This window comes from Limanda limanda, chromosome 6 (assembly GCF_963576545.1).
Source record: "Limanda limanda chromosome 6, fLimLim1.1, whole genome shotgun sequence".
NCBI lineage: Eukaryota > Metazoa > Chordata > Actinopteri > Pleuronectiformes > Pleuronectidae > Limanda > Limanda limanda.
Window position 1 is genome coordinate 20,586,818 of NC_083641.1, and position 23,486 is coordinate 20,610,303.

General features: G+C 43.5%; 2 protein-coding genes across 2 annotated transcripts; both read right to left on the reverse strand.

Annotated features, from left to right (window-relative positions):
* Window positions 1–737: 737 nt before the first annotated feature.
* LOC133002934 (extracellular calcium-sensing receptor-like) lies at window positions 738–14,064 on the reverse strand. Its single transcript, XM_061072523.1, has 14 exons — window positions 13,646–14,064; window positions 12,370–12,620; window positions 6,258–6,686; window positions 5,097–5,361; window positions 4,703–4,938; window positions 4,270–4,361; window positions 3,983–4,162; window positions 3,711–3,899; window positions 3,119–3,634; window positions 2,273–2,482; window positions 2,062–2,185; window positions 1,766–1,959; window positions 1,400–1,681; window positions 738–1,160 (listed from the first exon to the last, which is right to left on the reverse strand). The coding sequence occupies exons 1-14, from the start codon at window positions 14,062–14,064 to the stop codon at window positions 738–740; spliced, it is 3,810 nt and encodes a 1,269-aa protein (XP_060928506.1).
* Window positions 14,065–16,232: 2,168 nt separating this feature from the next.
* Window positions 16,233–22,060, reverse strand: LOC133002935 (extracellular calcium-sensing receptor-like). Its single transcript, XM_061072524.1, has 12 exons — window positions 21,985–22,060; window positions 20,700–20,886; window positions 20,311–20,546; window positions 19,786–19,877; window positions 19,487–19,666; window positions 19,214–19,402; window positions 18,622–19,137; window positions 17,783–17,992; window positions 17,565–17,688; window positions 17,269–17,462; window positions 16,903–17,184; window positions 16,233–16,655 (listed from the first exon to the last, which is right to left on the reverse strand). The coding sequence occupies exons 1-12, from the start codon at window positions 22,058–22,060 to the stop codon at window positions 16,233–16,235; spliced, it is 2,709 nt and encodes a 902-aa protein (XP_060928507.1).
* Between the last annotated feature and the right edge of the window lie 1,426 nt (window positions 22,061–23,486).

The following is a 23,486-nucleotide window of genomic DNA, read 5'->3' on the forward strand; positions in this document are numbered from 1 at the left end:
ACCATCCTAGTCAGTTATCTACCATAAAGAAGCACAAAAAATGAAGATGGGATGGAAAGAGCATGTTAAGGCATCATTGAGAGAAGTTTGTACTGAACTGTGTAGTGAAATTACATGCAGAGAAAGACTAAGATTGTGCAATGCTGCCATCTAGCGGTTGTACTTGGGCACATACATATTAGACTAAATGATAGCAGGTATCGAGTAAAGTGTATTGAAGTAATGAGTATTGAATTTATATATGTCTCACTGCTGATTAAAAAAAATTAAGATAATTTTATAATCCTTATTAACTATGATGACGAGTCATTCACAGGCTGTTTAAATTGCAGGTATACTTGTCTCAACTATCTTAAATACAAAACATTTGTACCTGATCTATTGACAAATTGTAAAATATTTATTATTCACTTTGAATGACACATGTATATAGTGTATAAAACATTATGATATGACACAAAATCTTGTAATTATGAAGAACTTATTCTGCTTTCCGTGGTTTTGAGTTTTATTCATTTGAAGTTCAGTATTTAAACACAGCTTTACACAGAGTTAATACATATTTTATTGGGTAGCATTGCATCTAAATTCAATGGATGTTGGATGTTGTTACTGAATCTTTCAATGATTTCTGAGAACAGTAGTTCTTATTCATCTACAAATCGAAGCCATAACTCAGAGAGGCACATTTAGAATTGGAATTATTACTATGAACAAATTGATACATACATCAATAACTATCTGGCCATCAGGTGTTTCTTAGTGTTTTTCTCAGGCTTCAAGAGAATTATGAAACATTTCGGGGCAAAAATGCAGAGCAGCAAACCATAGCTGGAGGCAAGGATCGCAAAAATCTCCACAGCGACAATGTACTTCCCAGGAGAGCTAATGTACGCTGGGACGAAGGCGACCCAGACGGCGCAGAAGATCAGCATGCTGAAGGTGATCAGCTTGGCCTCGTTGAAGTTGTCGGGGAGTTTCCGGGCGAGAAAAGCCAAGAAGAGGCAGGAGCAGGCCAGCAGGCCGATGTAGCCCAGGACCAGAGAGAAGCCAACCACAGAGGCCATTGCACACCTCAGGGTGACCTTTGACCCTCGGATACCAAAATCCTGCTGAGGCACTGGGGGGCTGAGGGACAGCCATATCGCACAGATGATAACCTGTGTGAATAGTAAATATATTTCATTTAGCATAGTTACTCATAAATATAAAACAAGGTGTGGTGATATTTTTAGCAAATGAAAAATAACCTACATCATGACTCAAGTTTTCTTCTGCGCTACAGGACTGGTTAGCACTTTATCTCAAACTTTATATTTCATTCTTGTAAATTAATTGTTATAAATCACGAGTTGTGTTGTTAATTGATTGAGTATCATCAATATTACATTATTCACACCTGTATACAGGTGAAGAGGCCGACACTTCCTCTCTGTTGCCACAGACCAAACCACTTTATCAAGGATCCAGCACCGGGCCGAGCTGAACGGAAAACAGCCAGAACCACCATGGTTTTAACCAGCAGGCAGGAAACACAAAGCACGAAGCTGATCCCGAAAGCCGCCTGCTGGAAGCGACAGGCCCAGACTGACGGACGACCGATGAACAGCAGCGAGCACAGGAAGCAGAGCTTCAGAGACAGAAGCAGCAGGAAGCTCAGCTCTGAGTTGTTGGCTCGCACCTACAGGAGAAGCACATCAGCAGTTTATGGAGGAAAGAAAGGTGAAATGCAAACTGCAAACTGAAAACTCTGGGTTATTCTTACCATAGGTGTTTGATGGTAGTAAACAAAAACCAGGAGCACCGCAGCCGTCACCGTGGCACCAGACACTGCTGCTGCCGTCAGGGTAATGCCCAGAGTTTCATTAAAGGAGAGGAAGTCCAGCTGGCGAGGGACGCAGGCCGTTCGATCAGCGTTGGACCAGAACTCAGACGGACAGGGATCACAGTGAGGGGAACCTGGCAAAGGGAAAGAGAGAGGATGGAGGAGAGAATAATAAAACTCAAAGCGTGAAGTAAAGGATAGAAACTAGAGCTGGTGTTTTGTAATAAATTCATCACCAATTTTATTGCTAATCTCTCCCTCAGCACATTGGATACAGTCGAAGCAGCAGACAGGTTCTCCTTTCCTGTTGGCCAGTCGGCTGCCTGGAGGACAGCTCTCACTGCACACTGACACTGGCACCTGCACAAACAGTCAGTGACACAACATTCACAACAACATTCATTCCAACAGCAAGTATTGAATTAGAATTTCTTTCAAATTAATGACCTGATTGGATCCCGTGCTCCACTGAATGGCTGATTGGTTAAGGTGGAGATCAAACCCGTCCACGTGGCCAATCAGAACGAGCTTCATTGGCCCCTCTGGAGTTTTCTGCCAGTTGACGAGATCATACTTTGCCGGAGTGTCGGCTCCTTGGAAATAAAACATTTCACCTTGTGGTGTGGTGAAGTTCACCTGGTTTAAGTGCTGCAACAGCTGAAGGGAAAAAACGTTGAAGAAGCAGTCAGAATGAAATCCGTACACAAAAGTGCACTTTTATTGAATTTTAAGAGCTAGAAGAGTACTCAAAGAGCTTTATCACCATACTGAATATAATACTGAATACATACCGCACAGTATATGTATATATATATATATACATATATTTATATATATATATATGTACTGCTTCAGATACATATACCATGTCCACAGAAATATGCAAAAACTTCAGCAAACTGCTCACATTAAACACAGGCAAAACATGCATTCTCTGATAAAGGTGAAAGGAATACATGATAAATACAGTGACTTTAGCAAGAACACCTTATTTTGATTCACAAAGTCCAGAACATTATCCAGATTTGCACAAAATTTTATTTGTTCTATGATATTTTCACTTTACAAATGCATTATGTCTTGAGAGATTCAGAAAAAGGTGGGAAAATGGCCTATCAAGCAATTTTAAAGAAAGCAAGAAATTAAACAAAATCCTGAATCTGACCCTGAATCTGAACCAATATTTTGTTGGTTTAATGGGTTCTTCCCTTTCCAGTAAGTTTTTGGTAAACTGCCCATTAGTGCTAAATAACAGACAGGCAAAACAAACACAAACTTTTCCTCCACTGGTACCTCTTTTGGATTGATGTGATCTGCAGAGGAGCATATTGAGATGTCTCTGTCTCTGCTGGAGCAGGAGAGGAGGCTGTGGAGGGCGTGGGCTGCAGCATACACAGCCAGGTAGACATTATAAACTACCCTGAGTTGAGAGGTGTCAGTGAAGGGATGCTGCAGCCCCTCCAGAGACTCTGTGCCACTGCATGGGGGCAGAGAGGCTCTCTGAACAGACTCCTTGGCAGGAGATGAAGTGGAGCCATTTGATGCACGGTGAGATGAAGAGTAATATGCAAACGATGCAGCCCCCCCTGCACTGCATCCAAACTCCTTTTCCCAGAAGTCTCTTAAGAATCCGTCATGCGGACGACGAACTGGGTGCAGATTCCTGAGATATTTTTCAAACCCGGGTATTGTTGAACTTTGGATAGCCACGCCAAGAACGCCGCTGGCCACATTGGAGACGGCAGAGTCCTGGAGGAGATCGTCACTGGTGCTCCAGGCCTCACTGGCCAGAAACTGTCTGTCAGTCACCTACAGGAGGAATGCACTCTTCAAATAAATACACTCAAATGACAAAGTCATACAAATGTACAGGCCAGTTACTCACATTTCTTGCATTTAGCTCCAGAAACAGCTTCTTTGCGTCAGTGTACCAGCAGAAGATGAGAATCACCCTCGCAGTTGAAGCTTGAATTGTGAGCGCCGCACGTCTGGCATCTCTCACAATGGTCTCTCTGTGGACGCTCTCTACGAAGTCCAGACACACACCCTTCCCCTTAATCTCCTCCTTAAATACCTGAAACATAATGTGAAAACAAACAATAAATATATGCTATTTGTGAAATATTTTAATTCAATATATCACAACAATATCATAACCTGCATCGCCAATTGACCATAGGCAGTGTCTTCATGTACAGCCCCAACCCACGTCCAGTGGAAGCGTATGACCAGTCGTGCGATGGCCCTGGCCTGGTAAATGTCACTGGGGATCGTTCTGAAGAAGTTAGGAAACTTGAGCCGGTCACTCAGACAGGGGCAGGTGGCCAGGTAGCTGATCTGAGGGAGAGACACAGAGGTACAGCACCATCTTTTATTTAAATTCACCATTTAAATGCAAGCAACTGACTCGTGAGAATTAGATTTCCTCTGGTGATAAAACTCACAATTGGTATAGAGAGAGGCCCCAGGGTCCTGGACAATATTATCCCTGTTGAGGACGAGGAAGCCCCAATCAGCAGAGGAACAGGCTTCCCACCTGAGGAGAAGAGAAGAGAAGAGAGAGAAGATAAGACTGAACTTTATCATTAGAATGTTCTCACAAAATATGTCTTCAACAAAAAACAAATATAACCAAAGAATAGAGCAAATACAGATTTACACACTGTGCATCACACAACACAAATAAGTGGCTGTTCATCAATAATTTCACATTTGTTTTAACTATTTGACAGACTGAAGAACACAGTGAGCTTCACAGTCCATTTGTTCCTGTCATAGCAACAGATATTCAATGGTATAAAATAATCTATGAATCCAGTTGTTGTTTTAATGGACAAATCAAATGTTGAAAGCACATGGAATCATATCAAGTCATACTTATGTCTCCAGGTTGTCCATGCGATGCAGACTGTGGCGTAGATGCTGTTAAGCTGCAGCTGCGTGTGTTTCCTCCGACCAGTGACAGTGCATCTTGCAGTGCCCACGGGTATCGGCTGCAGCTGTCCACTATGCTGTAGCCCAGCTTGACTCCCGGCAGCAGGGAGCTGTTCCCGTTGATTTCATCCACCGCAAACGCCAAAGCATACAAATATTTCAATGTCTCAAGATCTAAGCTGAGAGCACAGGAGGAGAAAAGAGGAGAAAATCTGAACCACTGCAATGTCAGTCATTGAAATATAAAAATGTCACATACATCAACACCTACAGGTATTTGATGATCATATCAGAATCATAATAACAGTAGAAATACAGTGGAGCCACATGTGATTACCCAGTGCAAGGTTCATAGCGTGGCTGCTTGATGAAGTCCTGCTGTACAGCTGAAGGTATGTAATACAGATTAAAAAGTCCACCAAGGATCACGTCCCCGTCCTGAGAGAGGACCTTGTTGTTCAGTGCGCTCCACCTGGTGCACGTCGTCGCCTGAGCCCCCTCCAGACCCCCCGTCTGTCTGCCCACTGCACTGAGGAGCAGCAGAGACAGAGCTGAGAAGAGCCAGCGGGCGAGGAGCCGGGGCAACCAGAACATGGACGCAACTGTTCTGGACATTAAGAAAAACTTTGGGTAATTTAATCTGAAATAGACAGAATATACATCAACCAGAGGTGCGATGAATTCAAACACAATTTACCTGACTGGTCCAACCTGGAAATAGACTGCATTAAAACTCAGAAAGTGCCTCATAGACAACGTTCAACAAAGATGAATAACATAAAAATGTTCTATGTTGAAATGCAAAATCCCAATATCATGCCAGTTACCTGCAAAGAGAAAGCACGTTATCAGCATTAGTATAACATGTTAAGTGAGAAAATGGTATCTTGACAGAAACATACCTCCGTCCCTGCACAGGCCAAGTGTTGATATGAGTATATATAATCGTTGTGCAGCCTTTTCCATGGAAGTGAAACAGATGACACAAGCGGCACAACACCAAATTATCCCTCTCTAGAGTGATGGTGGAAAAAAAAATCATTGCTTGCAAGTGATTATGGAGGGTGTGAGTGTGTACGTTTGCTAAACTGTCAAAAACAACTTGAGAGAGAAGATAAAAGTATATTGTTTTAAATATGTGAGCAAGAAACATCAGTAAAGGAAAACAGATAAAGTACTTGATGTCTTTCCCCTGCTACTTGTTTTCTATGTGGATTAATCAGCCATCCAAATAACTGATGGTCGTCCTGAAACGTGATCTGCCATTTCATGCAGTAAAATGTGAAACTTTTAAATTATTGGCAAGTTTACCAATGTGGTCAAAGTAAAATGAATATGTGAGCTTAAATTTGGGAATCATGTGGTCTTGGGAAAAAACTTTTGAATTCCTGTCCCTATAATATCAATAATAGAGGCGGTGGACTAGTGGCAGAAACTTGGACTATGGGCAGAAAAGGTCTCTGGTTCGACTCCACGGAGAAACAACAAAAAGACGAACCTGGATTGATAACTTCTGCAGATCTGTCGGCAGCTGATGACTCTGATGAGGGCTTGATGCAGTCATACTCCAGGGGGGTGTATATTGCATCGCAATCTGAAGAAGGAATAGGTAGTCCTTTGTCTCTACAGATGTTTGTGGATGCAGCAGATTGGCCCTGAGAGTTTTCAGATGAGGAGAAACCATTGTGGAAACCTTTCATTTGCTCCCTCTCGATCTGGTTGTACCCTGGGCTGTTTTGTTGAGGTCTGTTAAGGAGCTGGCCGCCACAGTAGCTCCTCTGTTGTTTGTAGGAACTAATGAAGTCTCTGCTGTTGTCAGGGGCTGTAGAATTGCCCTGAGGACCGTTGTAGCCATTCTGACCCTGCTGACTAGGGTTGGGGTGCTGGAGTTGATGGGTCTGTGGAAGGTTGAAGGCTGGGAGTGGTTCTGGTGTTGGTGATGATCGGATAACTAATACGAAGGTTAATTGATTGGGGACGGGGTGTGTGTAAATGCTCCATGAGGTGGATATAGGGGAAACTGTTGTTGAGGATCAGAATATGAAATAGGCTGCTTCTGTAGGGGGTAGTTGAGAATTTATCCGTGGTTTTGGTAGATGGCATGGCGTTTGTTTGGACTTGTGAGCCACTTCCATTGGCTGCCACGTCTAGGTGAGTCAGCATTATATCCAGGGGATCTTCGTCAACATTAGTTTCCACTTCTTCAAAGGCATTTCTTGCTGTGTCATGATGAAACTGGAAAGAGTCGTTTACGGGGGTGCTCATGTACCTTTGGGAAGTACCCCGTTCTATCTCAAGTACAGGGAAATCATTCACTTCCTCATATACTCTCTCCTCTGCCTCCTCAATGTCTTCTCATCCAGCCCGTTTCCTGTGCATATCCTCCCAAGCCACATGGTGCCCTTTCCCCAATCCCTAAACCAGTGTTCCCGGGAGAGGACCCCAAGCAGTTTAAAGATGTGTTGACCACAGCGTCTGCCTGAAAACGGACTGTTGTGCAATAGGAGTAGACTTGACGTTGGCTAATTATTAATAATCATGAAATAGGATTATTAAAATAATAAAAATTATCTATCAAAAATAATTAAATTATTAATTGAAGATGATCAGTAATCAAATAACAATAAAACCACTAATGAGAAAATAGGAATTATCAATTAGAAAGTACAAGCTGTCAATTAACAATGATAAGGTTATCAACCAAGAATAATGAAAATAATTAGTCTAAAACAATAAAATTATCAATTTAAGAATAATACTATCTATATTAATAATTGAGAAAGGGGGGCACCACCCTGGTTACCAGGGACCAACGATGTCAAGCTATAATTATCAGTCTCATAATGATAAATGTCAAATTAATAATGTCAATATTTTAATATTTACGATTACTTAATAAACAGTGAAGGCTTCTAAGTTCGAGCACAGGCGATCATAATCCAGCTGCAATCACATACATATGCACAAATAATCACAGACTACAGATACTTTAATTACAAAAGTATTTATTAAAAAGGGGAAATAAAGTTATAATGTTATTCAATGATTTATCATTTTAACAAGCTCCAATATTTCAAAGGTAAACACAGCAGCAGCACTTATCACAATTCAGAAAATACATGGACAACCTGCGGTCTACCTATGTATGTCTGTCTCTATGTGTGTGTGTGTCTGTGTCAAAGTGTCTCTCTGTGTGTGTGTGTCTATGTGTGTGTGTGTGAAATAAAGTTAGTGTTATTTAATGATTCATCATCTTAACAAACTCCCATATTTCAAAGATAACAACAGCAGCTTATCACAATTTAGAACACGCATGTAACCTCTGGTCCATCTATGTGTCTCTGTGTGTGTGTGTGTCTGTCTGTGTCTATCAAAGTGTGTGTGTGTGTGTGTGTGTGTGTGTATGTGTGTGTGTGTGTGTGTGTGTGCGAGAGAGAGAAAAAGAAGGGGGGTGGCGATGACGCGTAGTGACATCACATCTAAGATGGAGGCCGATCATGATTCGTGGAATCAAGGCCTAAAAACTCTCAAAATGGCGGATTGACTACAAAACAAGATGGCGGAGCCGTTATGAATTTAGAGCCAGGATGGGAGGAGAGAGAGAGCGGAGGCGTGGCAATAATAGACTCAAAATGGTGGGTTTAACTTAACGTTATCCAAAATGGAGAATATGTTAATGACACCATGTGGCCGGAGCGCACACTGGTGGTCGTCACATGAATTACACAAAGGAAATTTTAGACAAAGAGAATTCTTATCTCTGCTTGGCTTTGGGGCCGAATGGTTTCCAGATGTGTTCAGCCTCTCTAAGCATAGATTTAACTATGTGACATGACCTGTATTATAAATACAGGTCAGAAGTGTGTATAGGTCGGTTTAGAAGGAGAGAGAGAGAGAGAAAAAAAACATGAGAAAACATGTAAGGAGAGTTCAAAGAAGCTCTTAAAAATACACGCCTGAGATGAGTTAACTGTGATTCACCCCTCAGCCCTCAAGCGAGCGTTGTGGGCCGAGGTTCTGATCGGTGAAATCACTGCAGACTCACACAGACGTTAACAGTGCGGGCGGAGGCTTTCCTCGCGGCCTCAAGCACTAACACAAAACCCGGAAATGAACCGGAAGTAGCGGCTCGTCGTAGCCGGCTAAAACAATGAGACTCAGCGGTCTCGCAACAAATACAATCAAATATTAAATAATATGCTACGTATCAAAACTAACATCTGCCCAGATAATCAAGTCTTACTGTACCACCCTCGCGGTGTGTCTGCACCTCGGCGCGAATGTGTCGGGGGCCAGTGAATCACGTAGTCTCTCTCACGAGCGGAGCTCCGGGCTCGGCCGCTGGACCGGAAAAGGAAGCGAATTATTCGTGCTGCCTTGACGGAATGAAACTTCGTCTTCTTCTGTAACAGCGGAGATCGTGCTGTTTTACAGGAACGGAGTGGATTGCATCTTACTCCTCAGCGGGATGAACGTCGCGCTTCTGCAGGGGACGGCTGGTTTGAAGCCGTTTGTAGATCGTTGGAAAAAAGAAAAAGTAAAGTCTATGGAAGGGTGGGAGTCCGTCCAGCGGGGCACTTCCTGTTTCGATGTCTAATCGCCTCCTTAGTTACTGAGTCGTGTGGTTAGACCTCTTGAGGTCAGAAAACAACTTGAGCAGCGTGGAGAAGAGGAGGACAAAGAAAGTCTCTTAAAAATACCGAGTTAACTAGTAGAACCCCGGAGGGGTTCTGTTGTTGCTTGGGCATCTGAGTGAAGAGAGAGAGAAGTCTGTGAGTTCAGCCCTTTTAAGTCATGTCTCAGGTGACTCCCCCCTGGGAGGAGGGGTCAGGGGTCAGTGTGGCCCTCCAGCCAATTGAGTTGTCAGGATTTGGCCCCCAGGGGCGGGCTTACCGTGGGGGACCAGGACGTGATCTTTTGCCACATGGAGATAAGGGCCCATGCTGGATTTTTAAATGTTAGGGGTTACCCGAGCCTGGCCTAAGGTTTTACGACCCTTTGTTCTAAGTCGGATCACTGGGCCTTGCCCAACAGGACCGTCTGTTTCCTCAGGTTGTGCACTGTTGCAGGCAACAGCACATCCTCGTTCAGAATGGTGTACACCTCCTCAAGCTCAGTGGTTTCTGGGCTGGAGAAGAGGACTGCAGTAGAAGTGTTTCTCTGAGAACTCGATGGAAGGATTTTGTGGTTTATATGATACATTTTTTGAGCTGCTTGTTGGGGACTTGTCAGGTGTTTCGAGTTAAGAGAGGCTGTGCTTGTCTTTAGAAGAGGCCTTAAATCTTGCAACGCTTTTGGAGTGGTAGGCCTGAAGTTCGAGTGACGGGAAGGAGTGTGATCATGGGAAGATGTTGTGATTTGATGAAGATAACAGAGGACGACCTGGGCCTGTTAAGCAAACAAGCTCCTGTGAACACAGAGAGAAAAAGATTAATAAAGACAGGCTTAGATACTTAATTTGAATGTTGAACACCGAGCAGACCAACAATTCAATTACAACAACTAACAGTCCAGCCAATACAAGGCAATCGTAATACACAGACAGATGGATCACCAAATACAACTGTGAAGGGGAAGCTGGAAATGAGGCTGTGGAGGTTAAACTTTGCGAACATCCGATTAGGACAAAGATGGTCAAATGGGATTGGTTTGGTCAAATGGGATCTAATGGCACATCAATATATTTCTCAGACCACTGTCAAACAAAATACACTGGGTGGACGCAATACTGATATGTTTTCAAACGATGCAACCTCCAGACAATAGGTGTTACAGTTTGTGATTGAAGGAGACGGACCCAGAGGCAGAGTTAAAAATATAAAGGTAATTTAATTAAAGAAGTTCTTTTAACAAAACAAACGTGAACACTAAAGGGGAAACAAACAAAACACAACCAAGCTTACGCGGGGATAGATAGATAGATAGATGGATACTTTATTAATCCGGAGGGAAATTTAGAACATCCAGTAGCTTATACAGTTAACACTTAAAACACCTCACTGACATACATACATAAATCACATACGGAGAATATATATACAGATACAGGAATGGTATGCAATGATGTGATTGTGTCAGTGTCCAGTAGGGAAGTGTTCTTGTGCTGCTGGAGTGGAAAGTACAATAAAAAAAAATATATATATATGTATATAAAACAACAAAAATATATACATATATCAATATATAAGAATAAGTAGTGGTAAAGTCCGTGCATGGGGTAAAGCCAGTAAAGGGATGGACAGTGGGTTGGTATATAATAGTGAGAGGAGGAGAGTAGAGAGTAGAGAGATGGGGAGGGCAGACTGAGGTAGACTCATGCAGGGAAGATCACTCCCCCCCTCCTCTTCAGCATGGTGTTATAAAGCTGAATGGCCCTGGGGACAAAGGACCTCCTCAGCCTGTCCGATGAGCATGACAGTGACAGGAGTCTGCCACTGAATATACTCCTCTGTCCGATGAGAGTTCTGTGTAGTGCAGACATGGGCTACACATGTAAACACTATACACATTTTTTTTTTTAAACTTACAATTTTGTAGCACTTAAATGGCACGTACTTATAGAACTTTGTAGTTTTGCTTTATTTTTTGAATAAATCGTACTTTATTGATTCTTTCTTGATTGTGTTTGAACCCTCAGGGTTGAATGCACTTATTGTAATTGCTTTGGATAAAAGCATCAGCTAAATTAAATTTGCCCAGGAGTGTGGTGTATAGGGCTCGAAAGGGCACATGATCTCCCTTCACTTTTTCCCTTTGCCCTGTGAGCCCTTCTGTAAAATGAGAGGATCAAGGAAATGAAAAGTTGACAATGAGTTCCGAGTGTTTAACACGGAGTTGACAACAAAATACCTTTTCACTGATATCCAATCGAAGGCTGTATGCCTGATATGCCGAGAAACTGTCGCAGTTTTCATGGAGTACAACATCAGCCGTCACTTTGCTACGAAGCATGCTAACTATGCTAGCAAGCAGTCAACGCAAGAAGGGTGGCTGCAGCTCAGAGGTTGGCGACTAATTTACAGACTCAGCAACATTTTTTTTTCACAGACAAACTGCGATCAAAGAGTCATCTACCAAGGCATGTTTTTTGGGGGGCATTCGAAATAGCAAAGGCTAGCAATCCTTTCTCTGAAGGCGAGTTTATGTTATATGGCCTTGCAAATAAGTGCTTTGCTTCTCGGTAAAGGCCAAATCCTTTCATGTAATGATTTTTCCATGTCATTTATATTAGTTCACAAAAGCACTCCATCCATCTGTTCCTGGCCCGGCCCCTCTGTCATATTTTGGAACCCATTGTGGCCCGCGAGTCAAAAAGTTTGCCCACCCCTGGTGTAGTGGGTGGTGCTTGTTGTTTAAGATAGTCCGCAACCTACTCAGGGTCCTGCTCTCCGCCAATGTTGTAAGGCAGTTCAGTTCAGAGCCAACAACAGCTCCCGCCTTCCTCACCAGCCTGTCCAGTTGCCCCGCATCCCTCTTCTTTATGTTGCCTCCCCAGCACACCACAGCATAAAAAAGGACGCTGGCAACAACAGACTGATAGAACATGCGCAGGAGTTTGTTGCAGATGTTGAAGGACCTCAGCCTCCTCAGGAATTAGAGTCAGCTCTGACCCTTTTTGTAGATTGCATCCACATTGGCTGACCAGTCCAGTTTATGGTCCATGTGTACTCCTAAGTATTTGAAGGTGTTGACACCCTCCACATCGACCCCCTCGATGGAGACTGGAAGCAGAGGAGGCTGAGACCTCCTGAAGTCCACCACCATCTCCTTGGTCTTAGTGGTGTTCAGCTGCAGGTGGTTGTGCCTACACCACTGCACAAAGTTGTCCACCTGGCTTCTGTACTCCCCCTCCTGGCCATCCCTGATACATCCCACAATTGCAGAGTCGTCAGAGAACTTCTGGATATGGCATGACTCTGAAGGCCAATTTATGCCTCTCCGTCTTTTCTAAAACGGACAGATAAGACCGCCCTATCCGTTGTGGAACGCCCTCTCCGAGCGCCTCGGACAGCTTTTCGTGCACCTCTGATTTTTCTAACTGTCCGTCTTTATTTCGGAGACCCCAAGGACAGCCCTTGGCTGTGATTGGTCCGCGAACGACATAATTTCCCTACGACGTCATTTCCGGATTTCACATTTCCGGACCTCAAACTTCCTGCTTGACAATAACCCCAAACACAACTACGATTCTACGATTAATGTGACGTGTGCGTTAAGCCAGCGGAGTTGTCCAGCTACCGGTGGCTCGTTAGAGCACTGACGGCATGTGTGCACGGTCACATACAGTTATAGCGAGCTTTCAAAACGGCGCTAGCGGGCTAGCCACCATGCTAACTGCGGTGGTAACAGTGCAAAAACCCGCCATCACGACTTTAATTCCACTTCTATCATGACACTGTTTCTATAATACTGCCAGGTTAGAAGCAAACACTGGGAAGTAGTTAGTGTCGGGAGTCCCTGCTGACTGTGTGTGGAGGCTGGGGTTGAAGCTAGCTGGGAGGGGAGCTAGCTAGCTCCGTCTAGCTTCAAGCTACACGGAGCTTCAAGCTGTGGAATTAGCAACACTGTTCGGAAACATTACCGGGGAACCGCTGCGCTAAGAAACGATGATATCAGCATTTTGACCTGCTGGGTGTCACTTTATTTAGTTCTGTTAGTTGCGATGGTTCAGTGTGTGGGAGGCAAGCCGACAGAGGTAAACAGACACACGTGGACTTCTTCTTCCCAGAAATGGGGTAGGCTTCTCTGAGCTCGTCTTCCGTTGCGCCACCTATGGGTTTGGCGGTGAATTGTTTTCAAACGTACAGTCGTCGGAGAAGTAAAAATCAAAAGGACTCTCTGATCTCCGTGCGTCCCTCTCCGCGAAACGGATACGTAGAAGCATACTGGAGCCTTGAGTTGTAGGTGAAGTCCGATGTGAACAGGGTGAACAGGACTGGTGAGAGCACAGTCCCCTGTGGAGCCCCGGTGCTGCACAGCACAGTCTCAGAGACACAGTCTTTCAGCCTGACGAACTGTGGTCTCTCTGTCAGATAGTCAGTAATCCAGGACACCAGGTGGACGTTCACATCCATCTGCAGGAGCTTGTCACACAGTCGGAGGGGCTGGATGGTGTTAAAGGCACTGGAGAAATCAAAAAACATGATTCTCACAACACATTTCCCCTTGTCCAGATAAGCGTGTGCCCTGTGCATAAGGTAGATGATGGCATCTTCCACGCCCACCTTCTCCTGGTAGGCAAACTGCAGCGGGCCGAGTGCATGGCGTACCTGAGGTCTGAGGATGTGGAGTAGCAGTTGTTCCATGGTCTTAGAGATATGAGAGGTTAAGGCGACTGGCCTGAAGTCGTTCATCACACTGGGGTGTGGCTTCTTCGGAACGGGGATGAGGCAGGATGTTTTCCACAGTGCAGGGACCTTCCCCAGTTGGAGGCTCAGGTTGAAGAGATGCTACAAGGGCTCCCCCAGTTCCACCGCACATGCCTTGAGAAGTCTAGGACACACTCCATCAGGGCCGGCTGCTTTCCTAGGGCGCAATCTCCTCAGCTCTCCTGTGACCTGCTCCGCCGTGTTGGTAGGGGGAAGGGGGGGGCTCTTTGAGGTCACCTGGGAGAGGGGTGCAGCTGTTGATAATAGCAGAGGGCTGGAAGCCTGAGTGAGAGGGGCCACACTCACTGCGGTTACATGTGTCCGATTGAAACCCGATTTCTGGCGTTGTCCGGTTTCAATCAAAGATCCATGTCATGTAACTCCACAAATCTAGATTTCTTGTGTCCGACTGAAGTCGGATAACCACCCCCAGATAAGTAGATCGGATCTGGCTGTATATCGGACAACGCGCGCATGTAACTCTGGAAGCTAGACAACAACTGGAGAAGACGTCTTTGCGCATGCTTGAGATCCTGCCCCCCCCCCCCCCTCCCTGGTCGTGACCCGGAAGTCGACACGTACATAAAATGTCGCTGCCCGGTGCCGGCCGGCACTCGCCATTACCATTCTAATCAAATGCGCCGTTCGCATTCGCAGTACTCCTAGAGTAAACATGCACAACATCATGTAGAGGGACGTAGCTTCACCTTGCTCTCCGTTCGTCATCTTTCTCGCATGCTGAGTTGAAGGCTGTTGTTGTTTTTGTGTTGCTAGTGGTGACGAGGTCAAGCGGAAATGGCAGGATCACCACTAGCTGTAATGAAAACAGCGCCACCTATCGTAGCGGGGTATGAAATGCTTTCGGACAAGAGTCGGATTTCTCAGTGCCATGTACCCTGAGATAGAGCAGTTAACCCCCCATGGATAGAGAAACCCGATTTCGGCCGAAATCGGGTTTCTGCCATCATGTAAACGTAGTGACTGACTGTGGTCCGAGCAGGGGGGAGGGGTGGATCTCCGGGATGTGAGGATGAGGGGGTTGTGGCCTGCAGTGAGCAGGTAACAGCAGCAGATAAAAAGGAGAAGAAGCTCAGGTGATCAGGACAGCACCATGGACGACAGCGGGTAGAAGAACAACGATCCGACAGAGACAAAGGGAAACACAGAGGCTTAAATACACAGAGGGAAGGCAGGGGCAATTAAACACAGGTGTTACACATGAGGACTGAGGAAGACAATCACCGACAGGAAGTAAAGACAGAAAAAACACACAAGGAACAGAGACTACAAAATAAAACAGGAAACACAAAACACAAAGAGACTGAAATCAACAAACTAAAATGACAGAACATGACAATAGGTGTTTTAGATTACCTGCAGGACCATCCTAGTCAGTTATCTACCATAAAGAAGCACAACAAATGAAGATGGGACGGAAAGAGCATGTTGAGGCATCATGGAGAGAAGTTTGTACTGAACTGTAGTGAAATTACATGCAGAGAAAGACTAAGGTTGTGCAATGCTGCCATCTAGCGGTTGTACTTGGGCACATTCATATTAAACTAAATGATATCAGCAGGTAGAGTAATGAGTATTGAATTTATATATGTCTCACTGCTGATCAAAAAAAACATTAAGATCATTTTTATAATCCTTATTAACTATAATGACGAGTAATTCACAGGCTGTTTAAATTGCAGGTATACTTGTCTCAACTATCTTAAATACAAAACATTTGTACCTGATCTATTGACAAATTGTAAAATATTTATTATTCACTTTGAATGACACATGTATATAGTGTATAAAACATTATGATATGACACACAATCTTGTAATTATGAAGAACTTATTCTGCTTTTCATGGTTTTGAGTTTTATTTGTTTGAAGTTCAGTATTTAAACACAGCTTTGCACAGAGTAAATACATATTTTATTGGGTAGCATTGCATCTAAATTCAATGGATGTTGGATGTTGTAACTGAATCTTTAAATGATTTCTGAGAACAGTAGTTATTATTCATCTACAAATCGAAGCCTTAACTCAGAGAGGCACATTTAGAATTGGAATTATTACTATGAACAAATTGATACATACATCAATAACTATCTGGCCATCAGGTATTTCTTAGTGTTTTTCTCAGGCTTCAAGAGAATTATGAAACATTTCGGGGCAAAAATGCAGAGCAGCAAACCATAGCTGGAGGCAAGGATCGCAAAAATCTCTACAGCGACAACGTACTTCCCAGGAGAGCTAATGTACGCTGGGACGAAGGCGACCCAGACGGCGCAGAAGATCAGCATGCTGAAGGTGATCAGCTTGGCCTCGTTGAAGTTGTCGGGGAGTTTCCGGGCGAGAAAAGCCAAGAAGAGGCAGGAGCAGGCCAGCAGGCCGATGTAGCCCAGGACCAGAGAGAAGCCCACCACAGAGCCCATTGCACACCTCAGGGTGACCTTTGACCCTCGGATACCAAAATCCTGCTGAGGCACGGGGGGGCTGAGGGACAGCCATATGGCACAGATGATAACCTGTGTGAATAGTTAATATATTTCATTTAGCATAGTTACTCATAAATATAAAACAAGGTGTGGTGATGTTTTTAGCAAATGAAAAATAAACTACATCATGACTCAAGTTTTCTTCTGCGCTACAGGACTGGTTGGCACTTTATCTCAAACTTTATATTTCATTCTTGTAAATTAATTGTTATAAATCACGAGTTGTGTTGTTAATTGATTAAGTATCATCAATATTACATTATTACATTATTCACACCTGTATACAGGTGAAGAGGCCGACACTTCCTCTCTGTTGCCGCAGACCAAACCACTTTATCAAGGATCCAGCACCGGGCCGAGCTGAACGGAAAACAGCCAGAACCACCATGGTTTTAACCAGCAGGCAGGAAACACAAAGCACAAAGCTGATCCCAAAAGCCGCCTGCTGGAAGCGACAGGCCCACACTGACGGATGACCGATGAACAGCAGCGAGCACAGGAAGCAGAGCTTCAGAGACAGAAGCAGCAGGAAGCTCAGCTCTGAGTTGTTGGCTCGCACCTACAGGAGAAGCACATCAGCAGTTGATGGAGGAAAGAAAGGTGAAATGCAAACTGCAAACAGCAAACTCTGGGTTATTCTTACCATGGGTGTTTGATGGTAGTAAACAAAAACCAGGAGCACCGCAGCCGTCACCGTGGCACCAGACACTGCTGCTGCCGTCAGGGTAATGCCCAGAGTTTCATTAAAGAAGAGGAAGTCAAGCTGGCGAGGGACGCAGGCCGTTCGATCAGTGTTGGACCAGAACTCAGACGGACAGGGATCACAGTGAGGGGAACCTGGCAAAGGGAAAGAGAGAGGATGGAGGAGAGAATAATAAAACTCAAAGCGTGAAGTAAAGGATAGAAACTAGAGCTGGTGTTTTGTAGTAAATTCATCACCAATTTTATTGCTAATCTCTCCCTCAGCACATTGGATACAGTCGAAGCAGCAGACAGGTTCTCCTTTCCTGTTGGCCAGTCGGCTGCCTGGAGGACAGCTCTCACTGCACACTGACACAGGCACCTGCACAAACAGTCAGTGACACGATGTGATTAATTCACAACAACATTCATTCCAACAGCAAGTATTGAATTATAATTTCTTTCAAATGAATGACCTGATTGGATCCCGTGCTCCACTGAATGGCTGATTGGTTAAGGTGGAGATCAAACCCGTCCACGTGGCCAATCAGAACGAGCTTCATTGGCCCCTCTGGAGTTTTCTGCCAGTTGACGAGATCATACTTTGCCGGAGTGTCGGCTCCTTGGAAATAAAACATTTCACCTTGTGGTGTAGTGAAGTTCACCTGGTTTAAGTGCTGCAACAGCTGAAGGGAAAAAGCGTTGATGAAGTCGTCAGAATAAAATCCGTACACAAAACTGCACTTAGAATTTTTAGAGCTAGAAGAGTACTCAGAGAGCTTTATCACCATACTGAATATAATACTGCATATATACTGCACAGTATATGTATATATACATATATTTATATATATATATATATATGTACTGCTTTAGATACATATAGCATGTCCACAGAAATATGCAAAAACTTCAACAAACTGCTCACATTAAACACAGGCAAAACATGCATTCTCTGATAAAGGTGAAAGGAATATGTGATAAATACAGTGACTTTAGCAAGAACACCTTATTTTGATTCACAAAATCCAGAACATTATCCAGATCTGCACAAAATTTTATTTGTTCTATGATATTTTCACTTTACAAATGCATTATGTCTTGAGAGATTCAGATAAAGGTGGGAAAATGGCCTATCAAGCAATTTTAAAGAAAGCAAGAAATTAAACTAAATCCTGAATCTGACCCTGAATCTGAACCAATATTTTGTTGATTTAATGGGTTCATCCCTTTCCAGTAAGTTTTGTGGTAATCCGCCCATGAGTGCTAAATAACAGACAGGCAAAACAAACACAAACTTTTCCTCCACTGGTACCTCTTTTGGATTGATGTGATCTGGAGAGGAGCATATTGAGATGTCTCTGTCTCTGCTGGAGCAGGAGAGGAGGCTGTGGAGGGCGTGGGCTGCAGCATACACAGCCAGGTAGACATTATAAACCACCCTGAGCTGAGAGGTGTCAGTGAAGGGATGCTGCAGCTCCTCCAGAGACTCTGTGCCACTGCAGGGGGGCAGAGAGGCTCTCTGAAAAGACTCCTTGGCAGGAGATGAAGTGGAGCCATTCGATGCACGGTGAGATGAAGAGGAATATGCAAACGATGCAGCCCCCCCTGCACTGCATCCAAACTCCTTTTCCCAGAAGTCTCTTAAGAATCCGTCATGCGGACGACGAACTGGGTGCAGATTCCTGAGATATTTTTCAAACCCGGGTATTGTTGAACTTCGGATGGCCACGCCAAGAACGCCTCTGGCCACATTGGAGAGGGCAGGGTCCTGGAGGAGATCGTCACTGGTGCTCCAGGCCTCACTGGCCAAAAACTGTCTGTCAGTCACCTATAGGAGGAATGCACTCTTCAAATAAATACACTCAAATGATAAAGTCATACAAATTTCCAGTACAGTTACTCACATTTCTTGCATTTAGCTCCAGAAACAGCTTCTTTGCGTCAGTGTACCAGCAGAAGATGAGAATCACCCTCGCAGTTGAAGCTTGAATTGTAAGCGCCGCACGTCTGGCATCTCTCACAATGGTCTCTCTGTGGACGCTCTCTACGAAGTCCAGACACACCCCCTTGCCTTTAATCTCCTCCTTAAATACCTGAAACAATAACATGAAAACAAACAATAAATATATGCTATTTGTGAAATATTTTAATTCAATATATCACAACAATATTATAACCTGCATCGCCAATTGACCATAGGCGGTGTTTGCATGCACAGCCCCAACCCACGTCCAGTGGAAGCTTATAGCCAGTTGTGCGATGGCCCTGGCCTGGTAAATGTCACTGGGGATCGTTCTGAAGAAGTTAGGAAACTTGAGCCGGTCACTCAGACAGGGGCAGGTGGCCAGGTAGCTGATCTGAGGGAGAGACACAGAGTTACAGCGTTTTTCACAGCACCATCTTCAACTTAAATTCACCATTTAAACGCAAGCAACTGACTCGTGAGAATAAGATTTCCTCTGGTGATAAAACTTACAATTGGTATAGAGAGAGGCCCAAGGGTCCTGGACAATATTATCCCTGTTGTGGACGAGGAAGCCCCAATCAGCAGAGGAACAGGCTTCCCACCTGAGGAGAAGAGCAGAGCAGAGAAGAGAAGAGAAGAGAAGAGAAGAGAAGAGAAGAGAAGAGAAGAGAAGAGAAGAGAAGAGAAGAGAAGAGAAGAGAAGAGAAGAGAAGAGAAGAGAAGAGAAGAGAAGAGAAGAGAAGAGACGAGAAGTGAAGTGAAGAGAAGAGAAGAGAAAACAAAATATAACCAAGGAATGAAGCAAATACATATTTAGACACAGTGCATCACACATCACAAATAAGTGGCTGTTCATCGATAATTTCACATTTCTTTTATCTATTTGACAGACTGAAGAACACAGTGAGCTTCACAGTCAATTTGTTCCTGTCATAGCAACAGATATTCAATGGCATAAAATAATATATGATACCAGGGGTTGGTTTCATGGACAAATCAAATGTTGAAAGCAAATGGAATCATATCAAGTCATACTTATGTCTCCAGGTTGTCCATGCGATGCAGACTGTGGCGTAGATGCTGTTAAGCTGCAGCTGCGTGTGTTTCCTCCGACCAGTGACAGTGCATCTTGCAGTGCCCACGGGTATCGGCTGCAGCTGTCCACTATGCTGTAGCCCAGCTTGACTCCTGGCAGCAGGGAGCTGTTCCCGTTGATTTCATCCACCGCAAACGCCAAAGCATACAAATATTTCAATGTCTCAAGATCTAAGCTGAGAGCACAGGAGGAGAAAAGAGGAGAAAATCTGAACCACTGCAATGTCAGTCAGTGAAATAAAAAAGTGGCACATACATCAACACCTACAGGTATTTGAATGATCATATCAGAATCATAATAACAGTAGAAATACAGTGGATGTGATTACCCAGTGCATGGTTCATAGTGTGGCTGTTCGATGAAGTCCTGCTGTACAGCTGAAGGTATGTAATACAGATTAAAAAGTCCACCAAGGATCACGTCCCCGTCCTGAGAGAGGACCTTGTTGTTCAGTGCGCTCCACCTGGTGCACGTCGTCGCCTGAGCCCCCTCCAGACCCCCTGTCTGTCTGCCCACTGCACTGAGGAGCAGCAGAGACAGAGCTGAGGAGAGCCAGCGGGCGAGGAGCCGGGGCAACCAGCACATGGACGCAGCTGTTCTGGACATTAAGAAAAACTTTGGGTAAATGTCATCTGAAATAGACAGAATATACATCAACCAGAGGTGCGATGAATTCAAACACAATTTACCTGACTGGTCCAACCTGGAAATAGACTGCATTAAAAGTCAGAAAAATGCAAGTACCTCATAGACAACGTTCAACAAAGACGAATCCCATAAAAATTAATGCAAAATCCCAATATCATGCCAGTTACCTGCAAAGAGAAAGCACGTTATCAGCATTAGTATAACATGTTAAGTGAGAAAATGGTATCTTGACAGAAACATACCTCCCTCCCTGCACAGGCCAAGTGTTGATATGAGTATATATAATCGTTGTGCAGCCTTTTCCATGGAAGTGAAACAGATGACACAAGCGGCACAACACCAAATTATCCCTCTCTAGAGTGATGGTGAAAAACAAATCATTGCTAGCAAGTGATTATGGAGGGTGTGAGTGTGTACGTTTTCTAAACTGTCAAAAACAACTTGAGAGAGAAGATAAAAGTATATTGTTTTAATTATGTGAGTAAGATACTTCACTAAAAGAAGATAAAGTACTTGGTGTCTTTCCCCTGCTATATGTTTCCTATGTGAATGAATCAGCCATTTGAAGAACCGATGGTCTTTCTCAGGATATTTCAGTCAAAAATTTATTTTTATTATTTGAGCATCTTCCAACTTATAGTAAATTCAAAATGTTATGCTCTGAATGTCCTGAAACGTGATCTGCCACTTCTGGACAGTAAACTTAGTAAGATGCAGTAAATGTGAAACACATTTAATCCTAAACCTTTTGAAATTATTGGCAAGTTTACCAATGTGGTAAAAGTAAAATAAATATGTGAGTTTAAATTCGGGAATCATGTGGTCTCGTAAAAAAAACTTTTGAATTCCTGTCTCTATAACATCAATAATAACTGCTGAACATTCTCTCTAAAAAAAAAGTTTGGAACTGTATTATGTATTATACTGTATGTATTTTGTAGATAGAAACACACACCAAAGTGTACAGCCTTCCTTTGCTGTCAGCCTCAGGTCTTCATGGTCCCAAGATGTTGGAAACTTTCCTTTGAGATTCTGGTCCATGTTGAGATGCATCTCCTAACTTCTGCAGATCTGTCGGTAGCAGACGGACCACTGCATCCTCAGGTTTCTGTTTGTGACTGACAGCAGTGGAACTCATCTTCTGCCTGAGGGTCCAACATGCTGAGCTTTCTGAGACACTTCTCTGCTCACCACTGTTCTTTCGTTGAGAAAACTCTGCCCTTTGCTTTTCTAAGGTCTCTGTCCGCATTGGAAATTCAGGAGTTATATTTAAAGATTGATGGACAACGTAACAGATTTAGATTTCCACCTAAAATGTTTAAAGTGGTGAGTCAGGTTGCAAAAGTAAGATAGATCCATTGGAGACTGTGACCATATAAGACATTGTGTAGAATATTTGTTTTGTCAAGCATTAGTTACTCATGATATTAAATGAAAAAAGTAAAGTTTTGAAACGGGAGCCAATGAGTTCAAAACTTATTAATGTTCTTACAAAACTTAATATGTTAAGTTTGAATCTATTCATTAAATGTGCTAATATAAAACTCATCTATAAAAGCCTTAATCAAACTCTGTAGGTGCTCAGTGACCTGGTGGTTGCTCTCAGGAAGTTTAAAGGGTTTTGATTATTTTATTTTAAATTGTTTTCATTTTAGTTAAATGAGGTGAAGACAACTCTTTATATCTGTTACCTGGGATGTTGTTCCTAGGATTTCTGAAAACAAATAGTTCAATATTTTCTTTGCCTTTGCAGTCTTTACCTCATCCTCTCCTTCAGTTCGTGTAGTTCAAAAACCAGGGCCTTCCTTCTTGCGTTCACGAAGAACTGTTTGGTTTGTCTCAGAAAGTGGAGAAAGAGTCAAGAAGAATCAAGTCAAGACTGAATTTTCCACTGTAGCTTCATTCATTATTCAGTTTAGAATTCTGGATAATGAGAGGACATGGTAAGGATAACAAAGAGAGCCAGCAGACCTGGGATCAGCTGCTTAAAACGTGTGTATAACTGCATTCAAGAATAAATAGCCTAAATAAAAGAAGTGTGATATGAGTAAAAATATGCAGCATTAAAGCTACTTCAACAAGAATGATTTAATAATGCAATAAATCTGGTAGTGCCCCCGTCTGGATATTTGAATTACCTTAGGTGACTGATCCATTTCGGGCAAAGTTTTTGAAGGAAATTTAGGCGGAAGATTATACTTTTTCTTCTCTTTTAGATTTTCCAAGGAATATTTTAACGTTATTCTTCCATATGACTTAACAAATTGTGGCAACAGGTTAGAACCAGTGTGGGGAATTTAATGCCCAGAGCAACAGGTGTGCTGTTTGTCAGCTCTATTACACAGTAATTTCATGAGCAATTACATCCCATTATGTTTAAGGCGCTGAGGCTGTTTGCGACCTAATAATTAAATGATTTTGAGCTCGAGCGACATTCTGGTTTCATCCCACTGTTTACAGTTTTGTG